Genomic DNA, 21,983 nt, shown 5'->3' on the forward strand with positions numbered 1-21,983 from the left:
ACCACCTGGCAGGCCCAAGAAAAAGAGGATACCGTCACGCGGTGAGAAAGTCCAACCAATACGTTGCAGCAGGTGCGGTCGCATTGGACACCACAACTGAAAGACCTACAAAGAACCAATATAGCAGATCAACCCAATCATGTGGAAACACATTATTTGACACTTTTATTACTTTACTTTTCCCAGTTAATAATCATGAGTTACACATATTCCCTATGTATGCATTTAATTTCCAAGTACTTTCTGCATTACTTTATTTTTCCTAGTTAATAATTATGGGTTACACATATTTTCCATGTATGGATTTAATTTCAAAGTACTTTTCGCATTGTGGACAATGTTCCATAACAGTGCCCCATTCATAATGTAGTGGTATACTCATTTACCTTTTTTCTTCACATCATTTTCAATTATCCATTCCCTTAAATTGATTCCTATTTTAATGAAATTTTCTTTCAGCGGGAACACACAATACATAACAACACACAAATTGCACCACTACCCACTACTATGAATTGCCACAACAAATGTAATGTCCATACACAAGCCAGTAATACCATTAACCCTTAGCAGTTTCACAAAGTCACATTGTCACAATATCTTCATTTTACATGCTAAATGCAATACTATTCATACACCATCACACAACTACGTGATACCTGTTCCACTTCTGTCCAGCAAATATGTCCAACATACAAAATTCAAAAGCTGTTACTAAGCAACACAACATGTTCAACACACAAAATTCCTAAGCAGTAAATGAACGAAACACAAGGTCAAATGTAACATAACACATAATCGCATAACCTCCATATGTAATTACTGTTATTCACAATTTAATACCCAACGTTAAAACCAACCAAAACATTCACAAAAAAAGTTAACAAACTTAACAAAATAAGTTCATCCCTGTGCAAAAAAAAAAAACCCCACAAAAAAGTGGAATATAACGTAGCGCCACCATACTGCCAAAGGAAAACCCAACCGACAAATCAACCCCAATCACAAAAACCAAACAGCTCCATACTTCATGCACTATCTTTCAGACCCCTTCCGTGGTCGTTCACAAAACCTTTAACCATGTTGGCGCGCAATATGATGCAGTTATCCCCCTGCAACGATCTGTTCACGTCCATATGATGTACATACTGCCGCATCACAGCACACATAATGATTGCACAGTCCTCCCTGCAATGAGCGACAACACAAACAAAAACAACTTATTAACTCCTCCAACAAACCATATACCACATTACATTTTATGTATGTACTATCAAATTAATTTGGACAATACATGTATGAGTCGTGTTTTTGCTGCGGGCAGTCAGTAACTGCCTCCACACCTAATTGACCAAACTGCGTTGCGTCGTCATCGCCCAATACGCCAACTGCGCCTCGCTGGATTTCAATAATAGTATCCCTCTGTAAAACAATACCCTACCATTACCAAACACACACAATGAAGACACACAAAAACACATCAACCCCACACATATAATGATACATTTAACTCACCACAAACACTGCCTCCTTAAGGTGCTTGTTTTCTAGTCCAACCCGGGGCCTCATAGAGTTGTAATGGTTCCAGAGACCCGTTTTAGTGTCATAAACAACCAACGTCCAGTGTGCTCGGAAACAAATAGGGAAGTGGACGTACCGACAATCTTTACATGTCGCGAAGTTGTCCAGCACGAATTTGTCCTGTGCATTACTGTTATCGTTTTTTAACATATTCTGCATCATTATTTCACCCGTTAGATTATAAGATTTTAATCGTTCCAACCATGCACCACAAAGCTTTCCAATGTAACTTTAAAAACAACTTCAAAAACTCACAAGGCATATGCTACTAAAAACATGACTTGTCCGAGAACTCCACTCTAACAGCAAGTCTATCTTGTTATTCCATCAACAAGACTGCGTACGCATCTATCACCTGCCACAAAACGGTAAACTTTAAACAAAATATACATTTAAACAATAACATTACAACTTTACACCAGTTACTTACATTGCCACGCAATGACAATGGTCGAACAAGCGACTTAATATCCACAAAGTAGACACACACATCATGTCCACTACTAGCCCACATCACTGCGCTACAAGTAAAACACATAATGCATGTCAAACAAATGTATACACACACCCAACTTCATTTCCATCACACGCACATTACATACCTGTCCCCATCTTTGTCATACGCGTTTCTGATCTTCTCTTTCTCCACTGAAGTCATCAACTTCCACACCCCTAACCGATTGTTCAAATCAAACCCAGACCACTCCTGTCACGACCCGAACCCGCCCCTCTGGGTTAAGGCCATAACCGGCCAGTAATCACGAGATTACCTACGACCTCAAACCAAATAAGACAAAACTCATCAGAGTAAAAGGGGCCAAACGGAAGCAAAATTTAAAACTTTGTCCATAGAACCGTGCTTATATGCACACCATAACATTCCAGACATACATATGTTAATAACTCACAACTGTAGTGACATAAGATTCTATACAGACAGGATCATCCAAACTAAGTCAACCCATGAAAACTATATACAGACGGATACAAAATTTCGCCAACCTGACAAAATGTAAATACATAACAAAAGGGCGAAGACGGGTCTCGTGCGTGAGACACAAGGGCTGACTCTCTCAAAACCTTAGTTGTTCCATACAGACTTCACTGAGGCTGGGTCTAGACCTCTCTTGGCTCACCTACAAACACATGAATGAGCGTGAGCAAAAGCCCAGTGAATAATATCAAATCAAATACAGAAGTTACATAACAATGTAAAACAACATGTTCCAAACGGCCTTAGGCCCAATTCATATTTCCATTTAACAGATATATAACTATACGAAATTCAAATTAAGTGACTGTAGTTCAAAACATTCTGGCCTTTGGCCCCTTTAGATTTCCATTCATGTCAAAACGGCCTTCGGCCAATTCATTTCTGTCAAAATGGCCTTCGGCCTATTCGTTTACGTCAAAACGGCCTTCGGCCCATACATTCGTGTCAAAACGGCCTTCGGCCCACTTATTCATGTCAAAACGACCTTAGGTCCATTTATTTCTATCAAAACGACCTTCGGTCCACTTATTCATATCGAAACGACCTTCGGTCCATTCGTTTACGTCAAAACGGCCTCCGGCCCATACATTCGTGTCAAAACGGCTTTCGGCCCACTCATTCATATCAAAACGACCTTAGGTCCATTTATTTCTATCAAAACGACCTTCGGTCCACTTATTCATATCGAAACGACCTTCGGTCCATTCGTTTATATCAAAACGGCCTCCGGCCCATACATTCGTGTCAAAACGGCCTTCGGCCCGCTCATTTATGTCAAAACGACCTTAGGTCCATTCATATATATCAAAACGACCTTCGGTCTACTCATTTCTATCAAAACGACCTTCGGTCCGTTCATATATGTCAAAACGACCTTCGGTCCATTCATATAGGTCAAAACGACCTTCGGTCCGTTCTTTTGTTATCAAAACGACCTTCGGTCCATTTATGTTTATCAAAACGACCTTTGGTCCATTTATGTTTATCGAAACGACCTTTGGTCCATTTATGTTTATTCCAGTCAGACTTTTGTCCACAATCCCAATTAGCAACTTATGAAGCTTATAAGGGAATAATAATTGGACATTCACAATCATTCAAATATCGATATTACTCACAGTGATCGGCTTGTGGATTTGTCCTGGAGCTTGGCCCTACATATTTCATAAACACAAAAGGGTCACTAACAATTCAATCCGTTCTCTAATTCACATATTCCTCTTTAGGCTTTATTTTTAACTCGTTAACTCATTTACAATGCTCAATGCATGCCTAAGAGTGCTTACAAGTAAAAGAGAACGGAAAGATATAACACAGAATGCATTTTCAAAGTTTTAGAAAACAGGATCCCCGCTCGAGCGTAGAATACCCCGCTCGAGCTTACCCTTAAGGCCTGCAAAAGTACTGGTTGCATCAAAAATACGCTCGAGCATTAAATAGGGCGCTCGAGCGGAAGGCCTGTAAAAATAGCTCCCCCGCTCGAGCGTGAATTACCCCGCTCGAGCGGACATCAAGTCTGCAAAAAATACTGGGAGCACGCATTTCTCGCTCGAGCGTCAGGTTCCCCGCTCGAGCGGACCTCAAAATTCTGGAAAACCCAGAATTGTGTTCTTGAGCTCCAATTCAATTTTCAACCAACAAAACATGCATGTTATGGCTCAAATCTCAAATATAATTATACTAACATGATGTAAACCTTAAATCACAACCCAATGAAGCTCAATTCACAATTAATTCACATGTATACCCCAAAATATGTCAAACTCATCACCAACATGCTCAAATTCAAGCATTCAAGACTTACTCTCCCATAATTTGTACATGCATGTGGGAGATGCTCACCATTCTCAACTCATTTGGTGAAGAGGTGGTCAAAACATGAGTTTCCTTTAACATTTCACATGGATTATACGTATTTGTGCTCAAACATGCAATTTAAGACAACTTCTTACATGCATGCACAATTTAGCCTTCAATTCAGCAAAACCAATTCAATTTCATCATACTCAATTAAATTCATGTTCTTTATTCTTATTCAACTCTGAATTTACAAATTTACTCACCAAAGAGCTTTAATCTTCACAATTATGGTTAATTCTTGAGCTAGCCATCCAGACTCCAAAGCTTCAAGAGCAAACTTAGATGATTTCCCCTTCTCTCTCAATTTCGGGTCTCTCACTCTCTCTAGAGAGTTTAATCAGTCAAGGCCACATCAGGGAAGGAATTGAGGGTGTAATGCCCTTTTACATCAAACCCCACTATTCCAAAATAATAATAATAAACAATTGGGCACTAAATTATCAATTTAATCAACTTAATCTGACCCGAATCAATTTCTAATTAAATTTCACTGTAGGCTCTAAAAATTATGCCAATTACAATGGCGCAATCAATTTCGGGTTCTGTGGCCGATAAGGCCTTCAATTTAATTCCCAAGACAGATTATTCAACAGATATTCCTATGGTGAACAGATAGAACTTCAAAACCACACATTTTCACATAATGGAACACAAAATCATATCAAAACACATAATCACATCATGTTAAGGACCAATTAACGTATTACGGAACAGAGGTATTACAGTCTTCCCCCATTTAGGAAGTTTGGTCCTTCAAACTTAATTTATCTTTAGTCAGGCATAATTCGGAACACTTTTCATTCAATGGTTTCAATCCTTTTTGATAGCCACTTACTTAGCCCCAAAGTCAAACAAAACTCAGTTCTCAACCAGTCAGAGACTTATCTTTTCTTCCATACAAAGCTTGTATGGTACCATATTGAAACTAGAGCGTAAGCTTTTGTTGTAAGCAAAGTCTGCGAACAATGGACAGATTTTTCTGACTTCTCCAAGATCTAAAGTACACATTCGGAGCATTTCTCTTAGAGTCTAAATAGTTCCTTCTGACTATACATCAATCTATGGATGGATAGTAATGCTGAATCCCAATTCAGTTCTCATTGCCTCTTGAAGGCTTGTCAAAATTCAAATACATTTTAAAATTTCTGTCTAAAACAATAGATACTGGGACCTCATGCAAACGAGCAATCTTATTGGTATAACAGTGACTAGTCTACAAGCATCTTATGAAAATGTCACAGGAAGGAAATGAGCGAATTTAGTAATTCTTCATACAATAACCCAAATGGGACTTACACCTTGAGTACTTAAGGTAGCCCCACAATGAAATTCATAATCACATATCCCTAATTCCATTCCGGAATAGAGGGACGTCGAAGTAGCCCAGTCTATACCTGATGTTCAACTTCGACTTATAGCTACCGAAAATATTTAGACACAATTTCAATAATTGCCCTTTTCAAAGTAAGTCACCAACATATTCATTTCAGATGCCAGCCAACTTTATCATAGAAGTTCGGTTCATTCCCTTGTCACAAAAGTTCAATTCATTTTTCAATAATTCCACAATACACAATCCGATTCGGTATTTTCAGTAGCTCATTATAGCTATTCAAGGTTAATCAAAAGTCTTTAGGAATTTAAAGTGAATTCAGGCACTGATTCCCGAGTCAACAAAGATAACAACGAAGCGATCAACCACACGACATACGTAACTTACATCCCCATAGTACCAATTGTAAAATACAATAACACTGAGGCAGTCGACTTCTAATAGAATACACGTGTTCTTCATTCATTCAACAGTTTACAGTTTGCAATTCACAATTCAGTTCAATATTCAATTCTCTGTTCCATCGAGTCTTTCTACTTTATCTGAAAGTCGTCAAAAGCATAAGGCAATTCATATACGTAAATCCCCATGACGTCAAAGGCATTATCAAAGGAGTCAATCGCATGTCAAACACAATTCACACATTCTCAGGGTTCCAATCACAGAATATAATGACACTGGGTGGTTATATACAAAGCGTACCGAATTCACGCACTTTTCGGACAATCAGGGTTTTTCAAAGTTTCTTGGATGTTAAAACATTTACATAATACCAAAGGATGACATTCCGAACAAAACAAAGGAATAATCGTCTCGAAATCGAAGCACACCCGTTCGCGACCATCGGTGGCCGATTCCAGATCGATTAGTCAAACCCACCCGTACGAAACCGTCGGTGGCAAAAGGTATCTCAATCAAAGGTGCTACATAGGCTTAACGTCCCCTAGCACGAAAGGACACTCTAAGAATGTCATCAAAGCAACACAACACCATTCACTATAACCTGATTTCCCCAAAATCTGATAGCGCTGAAGCAACCACTCTCCCTTACAAAACATGTTTTGATCAGTCAAAGACAAATGTTCAGTACTGCTCAAAATCAAATCAATCTACCGTCATCGGTTCCCATAGCGTCAAACAAACAAAATGGAACAACACTCCTTACGACACCCAATCACGGGGTTTGTACAATTCGATTCATTTTTAACACATATGTCCTCAATAGTTAGGGATTGGTTCTCAATGATGCGTTTGGTTAGGTCAATCTGTTGATAGTCCACGAAAGGTCTATCCAATAAGTCGAGTATTCCAAACGAATTCAAGTTTTGGGTCTATCAGTTTTTCTGCCAAGAATAATCTAGCTATTTATTCACAAGCAATTCTTAATCCCCTTTTTACAAAATCAAATTAGATAGAGGGTCTTATCGGTCAATCCAAGCAAAAGTCTTGTCAGATTAGATCAAACAAAGGTTCCATCAAATTATATCAAATGTGGGTTCTATCGGAACAATATCAGGCAAAGGTTCTAAAGGACCGAATCAGATAAAAGTTTTCTCAAATGGGGTACATTCGGTTCTGTGAGGCTCACTTCGTTTGTTTAGGCACACGGCTGATAGTTTCACAACTGTCTTAAGTTTATCAGTTCTCAAGAATTATTCATCACAACTGTTCATATCAAAGCGTTTCAAGTCATGTATAATATGGCATTGACTACATAAATTCGGGGGTAGTTGCATAAACATGCAGTTATTCAGATCAGGAAGTATGTACCATAATCAATACAGCAATTCCCAAACAAGTCTTATATACAAGCACATGGTGCACAGTAACACATTAAACAGAGTTCCTCGGTTGTACATAAGATACGATCTGTTACACAAAGGTTCCAAATTAGTCACAAAATGTAGGTTTATGAGTCGAGCCCAGTATAGTCACATAATCCAGTCAATTTTCTACCCATCAAAATGCATGGTCTCACAATTATAGAGTTTATCATTTGGGGTGCTCAACTCAATTATACAATCACAAAGTCACAATTCCAGTGGTTTAGTCATTGAAGACAGTAACATAACAAATCAACCTGAGCATAGGTTTAGATATACATGTGCATGTGCAGAGTCAATCAATATCCCAAAACGTATTTCACAAATTTCCTAAACGGGGCATATATCTCCAATGAACACGGTCTCAATTATGTAGGTCTAACTGATCCAGATACACATGCAGCAGATATGGAAAAATATGTCGATCCGAATCAAATAATATCCCAAGCAAAAATGTACACGTGTACTAATTCAGAATCAATCAACACATGAGCATTTGTTCATAAATAGTATAAATACTTGGGATAGCGTTCGCAGTATTTTGAGCACTTTCTGGGATGAGTGCAATTACTCCATCCTGAGTAGCAATTCCTACCACTGGTACGAATCTAACTGAGGCATAAGATTTATTCACATTTTGTTCAGTTCGGGGACAGTTCTTTACCATACGGCCCATTTCACCACACCTATAACAAACCCCAGAAATCCGATAACAAACTCCTCAATGTTTCGTACACTGATGGTGGCAAAGGTTCTCGCCGTAACGGCAACTGACGTTGTCGTCTTAAGGTTCCTGCCATTTCTTGTACCATTCTTTCCAGTCTATCAAGTCGGGCTGCGGAAGAGCCTTCCAGCTCATATGCCCTTAATTTAACCATTCTCTACACAATTCTCACTAAACGTTGCCAAATACTGGGATGCCCGATACGAAAATAAACACAGATACACATAGTCATATTCGTACATAGGCACGTCTTTATATTCTCATTTCACATCTCGTACATAATTAATCACATACGTAACAGATAATTGCATACTTATCAGATATCGCATGCTGAACATTTACTAAGTAATTATATACTCAAATCATGTTCATATTTCACATAGACACCCGTAGGCAGAATTGAATGCACATAGACAACTTTTCATGATTTATATATTCATGTATGTGCATTATATCAAAACAAACTTGTTGTACACATTAGTGTAACAATTCATATCTCATATTCAAATCATGTGTGGTACTTCCTTTAGCGTAACATATCATGTTGGTCAAGCATATCAAGTTTCATAATGGAACCTCTGGTACCGGATGACATGTCTCATACATAGGCCACTGTATTGTTTCCCCCGGGCGAGGGCCTGTGCCACGGTATTATTTCCCCCGGGCTAGGGCCCCATAACCATAAGCCACAGTATTATGTCCCTTGGGTGAGGGTCTCCGCTAAGGATACCACAATTACGTTCAAGGAGAATTTTGAACAATTATTCATTCATACAAAACAATAACTTTACAGAGTTATTACTCACCATCTGATTAAGCTTGCATTATACTATACACAAAAGAGTCACAAGTATGCATATACCAAAGAGCATACGTATCCAAATAAGTTGTAATGCAAGTGAATCACAAACTTATAATACATAATCGTTCGCATTAAACATTTAAGCGTATTCTTGATGCTTTCAGATTCATATTTATCACACGAATGCATCCTAGATCTTATCTAGACGCTTATTGCTCTTTTGGACAAGCGTGTGAATTATTAACTCGTGCTTTGATACCACTCTGTCACGACCCGAACCCGCCCCTCTGGATTAAGGCCATAACCGACCAGTAATCACGAGATTACCTACGGCCTCAAACCAAATAAGACAAAACTCATCAGAGTAAAAGGGGCCAAACAGAAGCAAAATTTAAAACTTTATCCATAGAGCCGTGCTTATATGCACAACATAACATTCCAAACATACATATGTTAATAACTCACAACAGAAACTGTAGTGACATAAGATTCTATACAAACAGGATCATCCAAACTAAGTCAACCCATGAAAACTATATACAGACGGATTCAAAACTTCGCCAACCTGACAAAATGTAAATACATAACAAAAGGGCCAAGACGGGTCTCGTGCGTGAGACACAAGGGCTGACTCTCTCAAAACCTTAGTTGTTCCATACAGACTTCACTGAGGTTGGGTCTAGACCTCTCTTGGCTCACCTACAAACACATGAATGAGCGTGAGCAAAAGCCCAGTGAATAATATCAAATCAAATACAGAAGTTACATAACAATGTAGAACAACATGTTCCAAACGGCCTTAGGCCCAATTCATATTTCCATTTAACAGATATATAACTATACGAAATTCAAATCAAGTGACTGTAGTTCAAAACATTCTAGCCTTTGGCCCCTTCAGATTTCCATTCATGTCAAAACGGCCTTCGGCCCATTCATTTATGTCAAAACGGCCTTCGGCCCATTCATTTCTGTCAAAATGGCCTTCGGCCTATTCGTTTACGTCAAAACGGCCTTCGGCCCATACATTCGTGTCAAAACGGCCTTCGGCCCACTCATTCATGTCAAAACGACCTTAGGTCCATTTATTTCTATCAAAACGACCTTCAGTCCACTGATTTATATCGAAACGACCTTCGGTCTATTCGTTTACGTCAAAACGGCCTCCGGCCCATACATTCGTGTCAAAACGGCCTTCGGCCCACTCATTCATATCAAAACGACCTTAGGTCCATTTATTTCTATCAAAACGACCTTCGGTCCACTTATTCATAGCGAAACGACCTTCGGTCCATTCGTTTACGTCAAAACGGCTTCCGGCCCATACATTCGTGTCAAAACAGCCTTCGGCCCGCTCATTTATGTCAAAACGACCTTAGGTCCATTCATATATATCAAAACGACCTTCGGTCCACTCATTCCTATGAAAACGACCTTCGGTCCGTTCATATATGTCAAAACGACCTTCGGTCCATTCATATAGGTCAAAACGACCTTCGGTCCGTTCATTTGTTATCAAAACGACCTTCGGTCCATTTATGTTTATCAAAACGACCTTTGGTCCATTTATGTTTATCAAAACGAACTTTGATCCATTTATGTTTATCGAAACGACCTTTGGTCCATTTATGTTTATTCCTGTCAGACTTTTGTCCACAATCCCAATTAGCAACTTATAAAGCTTATAAGGGAATAATAATTGGACATTCACAATCATTCAAATATCAATATTACTCACAGTGATCGGCTTGTGGATTTGCCCTGGAGCTTGACCCTACATATTTCATAAACACAAAAGGGTCACTAACAGTTCAATCCGTTCTCTAATTCACATATTCCTCTTTAGGCTTTATTCTTAACTCGTTAACTCATTTACAATGCACAATGCATGCCTAAGAGTGCTTACAAGTGAAAGAGAACGGAAAGATATAACACAGAATGCATTTTCAGAGTTTCAGAAAACAGGGTCCCCGCTCGAGCGTAGAATACCCCGCTCGAGCTGACCCTTGAGGCCTGCAAAAGTACTGGTTCCATCAAAAATACGCTCGAGCGTTAAATAGGGCGCTCGAGCGGAAGGCCTGTCAAAATAGCTCCCCTGCTCGAGCGTGAATTACCCCGCTCGAGCGGACATCAAGTCTGCAAAAAATACTGGGAGCACGCATTTCTCGCTCGAGCGTCAGGTTCCCCACTCGAGCGGACCTCAAAATTCTGGAAAACCCAGAATTGTGTTCTTGAGCTCCAATTCAATTTTTAACCAACAAAACATGCATGTTATGACTCAAATCTCAAATATAATTATACTAACATGATGTAAACCTTAAATCACAACCCAATGAAGCTCAATTCACAATTAATTCACATGTATACCCCAAAATATGTCAAACTCATCACCAACATGCTCAAATTCAAACATTCAAGACTTACTCTCCCATAATTTGTACATGCATGTGGGAGATGCTCACCATTCTCAACTCATTTGGTGAAGAGGTGGTCAAAACATGAGCTTCCTTTAACATTTCACATGGATTATACGTATTTGTACTCAAACATGCAATTTAAGACAACTTCTTACATGCATGCACAATTTAGCCTTCAATTCAACAAAACCAATTCAATTTCATCATACTCAATTAAATTCATGTTCTTTATTCTTATTCAACTCAGAATTTACAAAATTACTCACCAAAGAGCTTTAATCTTCACAACTATGGTTAATTCTTGAGCTAGCCTTCAAGACTCCAAAACTTCAAGAGCAAACTTAGATGATTTCCCCCTTTCTCTCTCAATTTCGGGTCTCTCACTCTCTCTAGAGAGTTTAATCAGTCAAGGCCACATCAGGGAAGGAATTGAGAGTGTAATGCTCTTTTACATCAAACCCCACTATTCCAAAATAATAATAATAAACAATTGGGCACTAAATTATCAATTTAATCAACTTAATCTGACCCGAATCAATTTCTAATTAAATTTCACCGTAGGCTCTAAAAATTATGCCAATTACAATGGTGCAATCAATTTCGGGTTCTGTGGCCGATAAGGTCTTCAATTTAATTCCCAAGGCAGATTATCCAACAGATATTCCTATGGTGAACAGATAGAACTTCAAAATCACACATTTTCACATAATGGAACACAAAATCATATCAAAACACATAATCACATCATGTTAAGGACCAATTAACGTATTACGGAACAGAGGTATTACAACTCCCTGCTCCTTACTGCACATGCATCCACATCAATAGACCGTCCAGCGTTACCACTTCTCACACTGGTACGTAGGACATCTACCACCTTACCACACCCCATCATCATTTTACCCACACCACTGTACTCAAAATCTGGATTCATAAGCTCCTTCCTCACCTTACCCTTCAGGTTCCTCACAAACGAGCTCTTTACGCCCTCCACCGGTTGTGTTCTCGTCACACACCCAGCAACTTCAACTACATCGGACCCATTCCCACTAACTTCAACCACCACACCACTTGTCATTTCATCGAATCCCCCACAATTTTCACCCTTTTTTAACACATTATTTCCCCGCTGTCCAACACTATCAAATGTCGCCCCTTCGTTACTTCCAATACCGTTGCCTTCCCACATATCAGTGTCACCATCAGTGACCTTACGGAATGCTTGTGTCACGTTGTGTACATCTTGTTCAGCTAACTGCTCCTCTAAAACACCTATCGTTTTCCGTAGCTCAACATTTTCCTCCACCACCTTCATCTCATCTTCCTTCACCTTGAAAACTAAGGTGAAACCATCAACTATATCCACAGCTTGTTTTTTTTTCATCCTCCTCAGCTGGTCCACCTTTGCTTGCAACTCCGCAATCGCACCATCTTTAACTCTATATTCCGTCCGAAGTGCGTATAACTCGGCTAACGCCGTCTCCAGTTTCCCATTGCCATCACCAATCCATTACACCCGTGTTGCACATACAATACCACCAACATCCCGCTTCGCTGAACTTACGGCATCCATCACAACACAGGGTTTACCTTTTGCAACCACACCCCCCTCCGCTTCAAATCGTCTACAATCACCACTGCCCCTTACGTTCCTTTTAGCAGCCACCCCGACACCACCCACAACTTCATTGCCACAAACACCCATGTTCACATTGTTCCCAGCCCCACTGTCACTACAAAAATCATCACTACCATTGCTATTGTATTCTCTACCCACTTCTCGATCTTCATCAATATTAGCGTCCTCCCCACCATCAAACTCTTCTCCAGCTATTATAACCTTTTCGTACGGTTGGCTCACAAGTTTGCCCCTAATCACCTGCCATAAAAAAAAAAAAACAAAATTCAATTACGCAGTACAACAAAAAAAACCAAAAAAAATTTCAAGTTGAACACACCCACAAACATAACACACATCAAACTCATACTGACGCACCTCAAACTGTGACACAGCCCCCAAATCCAAGCAGCGTGTTTTTGCCAACAGTGTGCTGATGTTCCATTTCAAAAATCGGGAGAACATTATGGGTTTAGTCGTGCACACGATGTTCGTATGCTCACAAAGCCAGTACTGTGCATGCACAAAGACAACATCAGTTACTCCGTGATACGAACAACATATTCAACAAATAATAGACAACTTCACACATCGGCAACGTGCATCACACATAACATCAGCAAAGTAAAAAAATCATTTAACGTAAACAACATACCAGTAGCGCAACAACATAACCCGTAACTTTCTCCGAAGACCGCCAAAATTCACGAACAGATCCCACAACGTGTTCAAAATTGTCACCGTCTAGTCATAATTTTGGACAGTGTCCAAGTTGTCCATGTATCGAACAAACACCCAACTGATCGTTTCCCCGGACGTCGAGAAAAATAATTTGACGCACACATATAAACACAGCAGCTTAGCAGTGTCCTTCCCATCGCGCTTCGAATTACCTTTCACCGCATCATCAAGTAAACTTTTAATCAGACTCGCTGTTATCCGCCCTACGCCATTACAACGTCGCTGAATGAAATCAGATGCAGGCCGTGTGCCCGGCGTCAGGTCCAACTGCTAGACACCACGTTGCAACCCGAAAACCAACCTAATGTCAGCTTTGCAAACTTTAACAGGACAACCGCCAACATAGAACGCGTCGTCACGTAGCCTAAACGTCCTCAGAATTTTAACCACCAGATCATCACATTTTTTGTATTCATTGAAGTCCAGTTTGTTTATAATAATGGCTTCAAACATTAGCCAAAACGGTGTTTGCCTCAGCCGCCGAAAGTATCTTTCACTCAACCCTAGCTCGAAAACAATCTTAATTACACCTGCCATATTCGAACGAAAATTAATACGATGCGTTGGTTTCCGAGGCGAGCGTATATGCGTTGGTTTCCGAGGCAAGCGCATATTCTGACCAACTCTTTGTGGCTGTTTAAACAAAACATGCCCCTGCAACTTCACACGAAGCCTTGACGACGATGCAACACTTGGACCCTCTAAACGTTTACGCTCAACCGACCTAGTCCACGGGCTCCTCAATGGCACAACATTATCTGTTCCACAAAACAACACCCACTTAGTGTTTTATCCAAACCACATAACATATACTACAAAACTGATGTAACACAACAAAAACTATTCAAACCAAAACTAAACCAATAACTTTCAACATCACTACCCCTTCCCCCCAACAGATTGTTGACGTCATCACACGTTCACAACACCATCGTCCGTTACTACAAACAACCCTATACATTTTTTTACATAAATGAATATATGTGCTAATAGATATTACAAACTTATGTGAGCATGTCACACACACGACGGACACCCAATTTAACAAAAAAACAACACAGAATTACAGGTTGACGACATAATGTGGAGACCAAACATGTTAAACCCACACACTTTCGACTTTCCCACAAACCCGACACATTGTTACAAACACAACAACCAAGTCACATACATACATGATGACAAAAAATAAGAGTACAAATCGAAACCAACATACCCCCCATGTCACACAGAATGATGGACCACACACCCAGACAACTGCCCCCCCAACAACCAAACATGCCGACCCACCATTCAACAACTTTCAAAACAAAAAACAACACAGAACATCACTACAACAAAAAACGAGAAAAAAACTTACGATTGTGCGCCATTGCCACCGTCGAAGTTCGTCCCACACGTCTATGTTCACAGCGTCCAAACCCAACAAACACACTGCGCCTCCAACACACAATTTCGAAAACAAATATGGACAATCTCACTCGAAACCCTACCTTATTCCTGCGAATCCCAAATCAATATCCAAAACCCCACCCAATTCCACAGAATCCCCCAAATCCAGTAACACTAAAACGGTAACACCAAGAAATTAGGGATTACGCGACACTGTTTGCTTGATTTGGGGTTTTGCCTAACATAACACGCGGGTCGTTTCGTATGGGTCAGGTTGCACGTGTATGACTACACATCGTCATACACCCACAACATCACTAAAAACTACTATAGGCCTTTTGCCGCCGTGACACCCAATCACACCCCACGCATAACCCAACAAATGAGGGCATTTCAGGAAGATACATTACCACAGGACCAAACGGAGTAATAAAAGAATTTAAGGACTAATTGAACCAACATTCCACATTATGAGATTTATCAGTAACTCTCCCTTAATATAATAGGTCATACATATTTTATTTTTTATTTTTTATTCAATTACCGTGATTGCATAAAATAGTATGATAAAATATAATATGAACTCATAAAAAGTATAGCATTATTCACCAAAGAAACACAGTTCCAAAGGATCACCCTTACACTCTCAGTCATTAGCTCCAATGAGTTTTAATGACATCATCCCAACACACTCATATGATAGGTTGAACATTTAATTGGGCGTAAGGTTGACAAAAATTTTCAACCTGATTGTATTTGTCAAAAACTTGATTCTAAAAAAAAATAAATATTAGGAGAGCTTTAATAAAGTAGGATTACATATAGGGATACATGGGTCAAAATGGTCAAGATTAAAATAAAATATGAAATTGTATAACTAAAGTAATTAAATTCAAAATAAAAAATTCACGTGTAAAACACGAATATCCCAACTCGTTGCCATCCCTAATTTGGGTGTGTAAACATCATAAAATTCTATCTGTACCAGTGTCAAGTATTGCAAGTTCACATACCTTGCTTCTTAGTGGCTCCCCTCCCTGTAAATGTTATTTTTGTTCATTTAAACAAAATAGAATAAATGATCATTCTATCAAAATATTACTTCTTACATTTAATTCACTACAGAAAAGAAAAGAAAAGGAAAGAAAAGAAAATACATTACAAATGAAATCAATGTTTATTATTGTTAAGAAATAATCATTCTATTTCAATCCACCTTGTGAATCAAACAATAGCTTCGGAAGAAGCCAAATATATATTCTGTATTTCAGTTTTCAAAAAAAACTCCAAGCATTAGATTACTCAGCCAAACCTATGAACACTCTTATCATTCTTTAAATATACAACGAACTTAAGCTGTCCATTTTGATCTAAACATTTGAACAATCAGGTATACTAGAATTTCAACAAGACATGCAATCATTTTGACCAACCATTTTGATTCATGTCATTCTACAAGGAAAATGATGTCGCGTGCTAAAATGTTTGTGTTATGCACTTCTCTATATCAAGAGTGTAAAAAAGAACAAAATACACCTATGACAGACCAAATTGTTACTTCTCACAACACATCTCTATTGTTGTTTCACAAAAAATTTGCAGCATCTCAATGCCCCTAATCATGTAAATTCACTTTCAACAAATATTCTCTTTGACAACAAAAAAAAAAAAAAAAAAAAACTTTGATGCTTGATGGGGCTAAACCAAAGCTTTCAATACTTGATTATAAGTTATACACAGAACTTATGCTTAAATAATCTGATGTACATCACAAGTATAATAGGATACAATTTCTTAGAAGAATACAATCAAGCAGAATTTACCTGTTTAATCAAACCACTCACTGACTTCACCATTTTTGCAGATTGTACATCCAAGTTTACTAGGTGACATCAATCAATCTTTTCTCTGGCTTTTATTTGATTTTTTATTTTGTAGTAAATTTTTTCAAAATTTATCGGTTTTGTTGTACTTTTTAGGTACTAGTATTCTACTAGAAGCTACTAAGAACTACTTTAAAAAAAGAATCAAATCTGAACAAATCTACTAAAAGCAAAAGTAACAAGAAAATCAGATTTTTTTAGTGGACTTTTTTCAAATTTAGTTAATGTAAAATAATTTGATGTATTTTTTTTACAATTATTTGGTGCAATACAATCCAGTCAAGAAGCACGTAAAAACTAAAAAAGGTTGACACATAATTAAAAAATTCACGAAAAAAAAAAGAAAAGAAAAAAAAGAAAGAAAAATCTAGCTTAAAAGCTGGATTTGTGGTGTCCTGTCCCAGCCCCAATCACTGCAATGATCGTCAATAATAATAAAATTAAAAAAAAAACAAAAAAAAAAAAAGTCAATTGCTTGCCAATTACCTTGGTAATTCCGAAGCTTTCTTATTTGAGTCGGTTCAGCTCCTCCATTAGATCATGTAGTAATGTCAACTTTGCCATGGATGGATTTCCAAGAGTCGTATCCATAATTGTTACTTCAAAAAATTCACCTGCAAAGCCAACTGGATCTGGAAGTGGGTAACTCTGATTGACCTACACATATCCACAAACTGCAGAGAAACAGAGCATTCTAGGAAGAGAAGAAGTTTTGGGGCATCTGTTAATAAAATCATCATTTTCATCGTCTTGCTAAAATGCTTTTCTAAAAAAATTCAGCTTTCAATACCAATATTTGAGTGTGTAAAACTATTATGGTTTAACTGCCCAAGACTTCGTAATAGGGAAGGAACCATATATGAAGCATGAAACAAAATTGAGTTAATAATGGCCATATGAGAAAAATAAAGGAAAAGAAAAAGGGTTTCATGAAGCATAACGAGTTGCGTAGGATGTTGTTCCAAATGCCATGAAATGGATCTATTTAAAGAATCACAAATTTTAGGAATGTAAGAATAACAAACCATGTTTAGTTAAGTTCTCAGGTAAATTGACTCCATAAGTGGCCGAAAAATAAAGTCAAGATAAATACACTTTTGTGCATAAAGTAACTAGAAAGCTAGAAAGTTGGTATGAATCACCAAATCAGTATTTCTCTCCCAGCCCTTTTCAAAGTTTGATGTCTAACTCGATACCCACCACATCCATTCAGTGCCAGCTAACTATATATCCCCTGCTTATATATAACATCTACTCAAAATCTGAAAATCATGGTTCCACCATGTTGCCAGCTCTTTGAATGTCAATACAATTTCTTTAATCTCAAAATACCTTCAGATGAAACTCCCATAATAATTTGAAGAACATGAGACAAATAGCTTTCCCATTTCACATTATCTTCTATACAAGTACTTGGACAAAGGAAACTTCAGGCTCCTCGCTACCTATCAATCATTTCAAAAAAAAAAAAAAAAAAAAAAAAAAAAAAAAAAAAAAAAAAAAACAACATAAAAAAATTATAACAATAAGTAGAAACTAGATGGAGCTTGTTTCCATCACACACAAATGTTATAGAACTTCTGTATTACCTTTAAAGCCATATCTTCAGAAACTGTAGATCGGTAGCGAGTTGAGCCCTCCAATGGACAGCTACTTCCTTTGCTGATAAAATTAGCATTGCAGAGACTGGATAGTTGCAATAGAACATCAGACATAAGTCCACTATCCCCGCTCTCCACACCCAACCCATTATTTCCTTCTTCTTCATCAAGTGAACATTCTGATACAGATGTGATACACTGAAATATGGCTAATAACCTCTCCAATGGAAAAGTTCCTGGTCCTTTCATGAGTGATTCTTGTTCTGCAGTTTCTTTCAGCTCGAGTGATTTTTCTGAACTCCTAATGGGAAACAAGTCGATAAAGAAAATAAAATTACATTTATAGTGAGTCAAGCTATGTGCATACAGATTATATAAGGCAAAGAAATATTATGACAGTAGTAGGAGGTAATCAGTCAGAAATGAAGAAATAAAAACATATACATATAAAATATATTCAAGTGTGAATAGAAAAGCAAAGCAATATTAGAAAGATGAAGCACAATAAAGATTGCTATGGTTAGAGATATTAATAAGCATAAATTTCTATAAGTAATCATCATCGTATATGAAAAATATTAGCCAGATCTTAAATAAAATTTACAGAGAAAAGGCTGTTGCACAGAAGACTACATTTACAGGAAGAAAAAGTTTTTGTTTTTTCGCCATCTAAATCTCACAATAGTAGAATTTTTACAAGCAAATATATCAAGCTAAAACAAGTGGAGCATGACTTACTATGACCTTCAGCCCAGAATTATATCAGATAAAAATATTGATTTGTCAATTTACTTACTTCCTCTTTCGTTTTCGATTATCCAAACCCCCGGTTGAGTCAAACATTGATGCATCAAGGGTGGCAGGATTTCTTGAAGCAAGGAAGGCTGAAATAAGAAGATACTTAGCAGAAGTAGACATATGGAAATCCACCTCATCTAATGGTTGAGAACCCCCCAATTTCTGCATAGTACCCTTCCGTTTGGCCTTTTCTTTCCTGGCTTCAACTTCAGAGGAAGACTGAGACGATGAAACCCTAAATATCTCATTCAAAGACAGTGCAATGTCAGGTTGAAGATGACTAAACAACCTTCTCTTCATTTCTTCATTGGGAGAAATGCTAATGTCACTTAATGGTTCACAATATTTTTTGAACAATGGTGAAAAGGCAGCAGATAGTTCGTCAACCCGTCGTGTAATTCTACAGAATGGCTTCAGTACCACACTGTTTAAAAACAAAACTCATTAATTGAATGATGCAAAGGAAAAGATCATAATGACAGAATTGAGAACAACAAACTATTAGTGTTCTTACTCGAGAAAAGATGAATAAAGTTTCAGATTTGCTTGGTTCCTCATGAAGATTTGACGAAAATCATCTTCGGTATAATCAGGAAACTGAACAGGAATTGGCTCTATGTAACCTGTATCAGAGTAATATGTATCGGGCGAGGTTTTACTAATAAAAATCAAACCCATTTCAGGAATCTTCAGAATATCATAGAGCTTAAACAGAAAAGGCAATATGTTGGCACTCTTATCCCAATTGCGAACAAGCTCCAAGTTATCAATTATCAAGTAAACCATCTTTCCATTAATCAATCGCACTGACTTTTTCGAGGTTGATTTTCCCATTTGCCCCTTGAGGTTATTTACAACATTCAACAAGGCTTCGTGTAAAAGATTAACAAAATCAGAGGGCCTTTCACATCGTTTTGCACTCGTGTAACCATTACCAACATCTTTCCTGTGACGCAACAACTGATTCAAGATGGATTCAAACAAAATCCGAGGATTGTAGCAAGTGAGACAACTCGAGTAAACAAATGGCCTGTTTAAGTGTCGAAAAATTTGAAGAACTGCACTTGTTTTCCCAGTCGAAGTGCTTCCGTATATAAACAGAGGGATTGTTGGAGTATTTAAGGGACCCAAAAGGCGAATTAGATCAAGAATCTGAATGTCCCTACCTGGAAAACTAGAAATCAAATCAGAAAAGCTTATGGGTTTATCTCCAAATAGGAGATCGTTGAGTGTCAGAGGTTGGGGATTATTAGTTTTCGCGGTTTGAATTGAATTGTTCAAATTGGGGGTAGATGAGGAGGATCTTGTTGTTCTTCTGGTAACTTGTGGACTTTCTTCTTTACCCATATCTTAAAAAATGTGCAAAATGCAAAATTTCTGTCAGATAATAAAAACCCATATTAGACACAAAGCTTGAAAATTAACAACAATGAAGGAGTCAAAAGCACCAAGTACTCCAAACAGAATTAGAAATTGGAGAGGGATAAAAAAACAGGACAATATCTATCAAGACGCAATATCTCTGAAAGCATATATATGGATTGGTTTATTAAATTGACATGTGAGAAATCACCAAACACAAACAAACATAAAAATATTTACCAATTCGCAAGTTCTATATGAAGCACAGCAACACCAACTCTCTCTTTCTCTTCTAGATTTTCTAGATCTCTCTCTAGATACCCATGTCTTAAAAAATGCACAGAATTGAAAATTTGTGTCAGAAAATGAAAACCCTAATTAGGCTACAGAGCTTGACAATTATCAATTTTTAAAACTAAATTGAAAACTTTGAAGGAAGTGAGAAGGCAAACACATATACTTATGCATATATTTGATGTATATATATATATATATATAATGATCGAAAGAAAGAAAGAGGAGATTGAAGAGCACCTGATCAGAAATTTCGAGAACCCTAATTTCAACAACCGAGGGTTGCAGAGAGAGGAAAAAAAACACTCCCATAGAAAAAGAAAAAAAAATGTTTCCCGCCAAAATATTTTATACTCTGCGGTTAAGTGTATCCTTCCATTTCATGAATGAAGAGATACACGGCTGCCGTTGAGCCACATCAGGTGGAGGAGCAAGTGAAGCGGAACGATGTCGTTTCGAAACCTCGCAAACGGCGTTGCTGGACACGCTTCCAGATCAGAACCTCTATTTCATGATGACATGAGATGAGAATAAGCACTGTATCACGCATTTTATAATTTATATATATATATATATATAATTTTAATTTTTTAAGTTATAATTAAAAAAATATAACATGCGACATAATTAAATAACTTATAAATTACAATTAAAATAATATTCAGTGTGTTTGGTTTGAATTTTTTGAATTAAATTTTTTGGTTTTCGTGTTTTTTTTTTATATTTTTAGTGAATATTTTTAAAATTTTAAACATTTTTTTAA

At 37.7% G+C, this 21,983-nt stretch overlaps 2 protein-coding genes across 4 annotated transcripts; both read right to left on the reverse strand.

Moving 5' to 3' along the window:
- Nucleotides 1-783: 783 nt before the first annotated feature.
- On the reverse strand, nt 784-17,791 carry LOC114283131 (uncharacterized). Of its 2 annotated transcripts, none has more exons than XM_082869774.1 (9): nt 17,652-17,791; nt 13,805-14,648; nt 13,528-13,662; nt 2,184-13,410; nt 2,012-2,097; nt 1,837-1,936; nt 1,516-1,734; nt 1,295-1,422; nt 784-1,188 (listed from the first exon to the last, which is right to left on the reverse strand). In XM_082869774.1, exons 7-9 carry the CDS (start codon nt 1,729-1,731, stop codon nt 1,029-1,031), a joined length of 504 nt encoding a protein of 167 aa, XP_082725900.1. In that variant the 5' UTR covers nt 1,732-1,734; nt 1,837-1,936; nt 2,012-2,097; nt 2,184-13,410; nt 13,528-13,662; nt 13,805-14,648; nt 17,652-17,791; the 3' UTR covers nt 784-1,028. The 2 variants fall into 2 exon arrangements, with proteins under 2 accessions (XP_082725900.1, XP_082725898.1); XM_082869772.1 differs by having other exon boundaries at nt 2,012-2,102.
- Nucleotides 17,792-18,121: 330 nt separating this feature from the next.
- Nucleotides 18,122-21,565, reverse strand: ORC5 (origin recognition complex protein 5). Of its 2 annotated transcripts, XM_028225963.2 has the most exons (6): nt 21,461-21,527; nt 21,167-21,253; nt 20,079-20,941; nt 19,563-19,988; nt 18,755-19,067; nt 18,122-18,610 (listed from the first exon to the last, which is right to left on the reverse strand). In XM_028225963.2, exons 3-6 carry the CDS (start codon nt 20,909-20,911, stop codon nt 18,560-18,562), a joined length of 1,623 nt encoding a protein of 540 aa, XP_028081764.1. In that variant the 5' UTR covers nt 20,912-20,941; nt 21,167-21,253; nt 21,461-21,527; the 3' UTR covers nt 18,122-18,559. The 2 variants fall into 2 exon arrangements, with proteins under 2 accessions (XP_028081764.1, XP_028081765.1); XM_028225964.2 differs by lacking the exon at nt 21,167-21,253 and having other exon boundaries at nt 21,461-21,565.
- Nucleotides 21,566-21,983: the final 418 nt, after the last annotated feature.

Source organism: Camellia sinensis, chromosome 5 (assembly GCF_055761805.1).
Source record: "Camellia sinensis isolate YWXY chromosome 5, ASM5576180v1, whole genome shotgun sequence".
In the NCBI taxonomy this organism is placed as follows: Eukaryota; Viridiplantae; Streptophyta; class Magnoliopsida; order Ericales; family Theaceae; genus Camellia; species Camellia sinensis.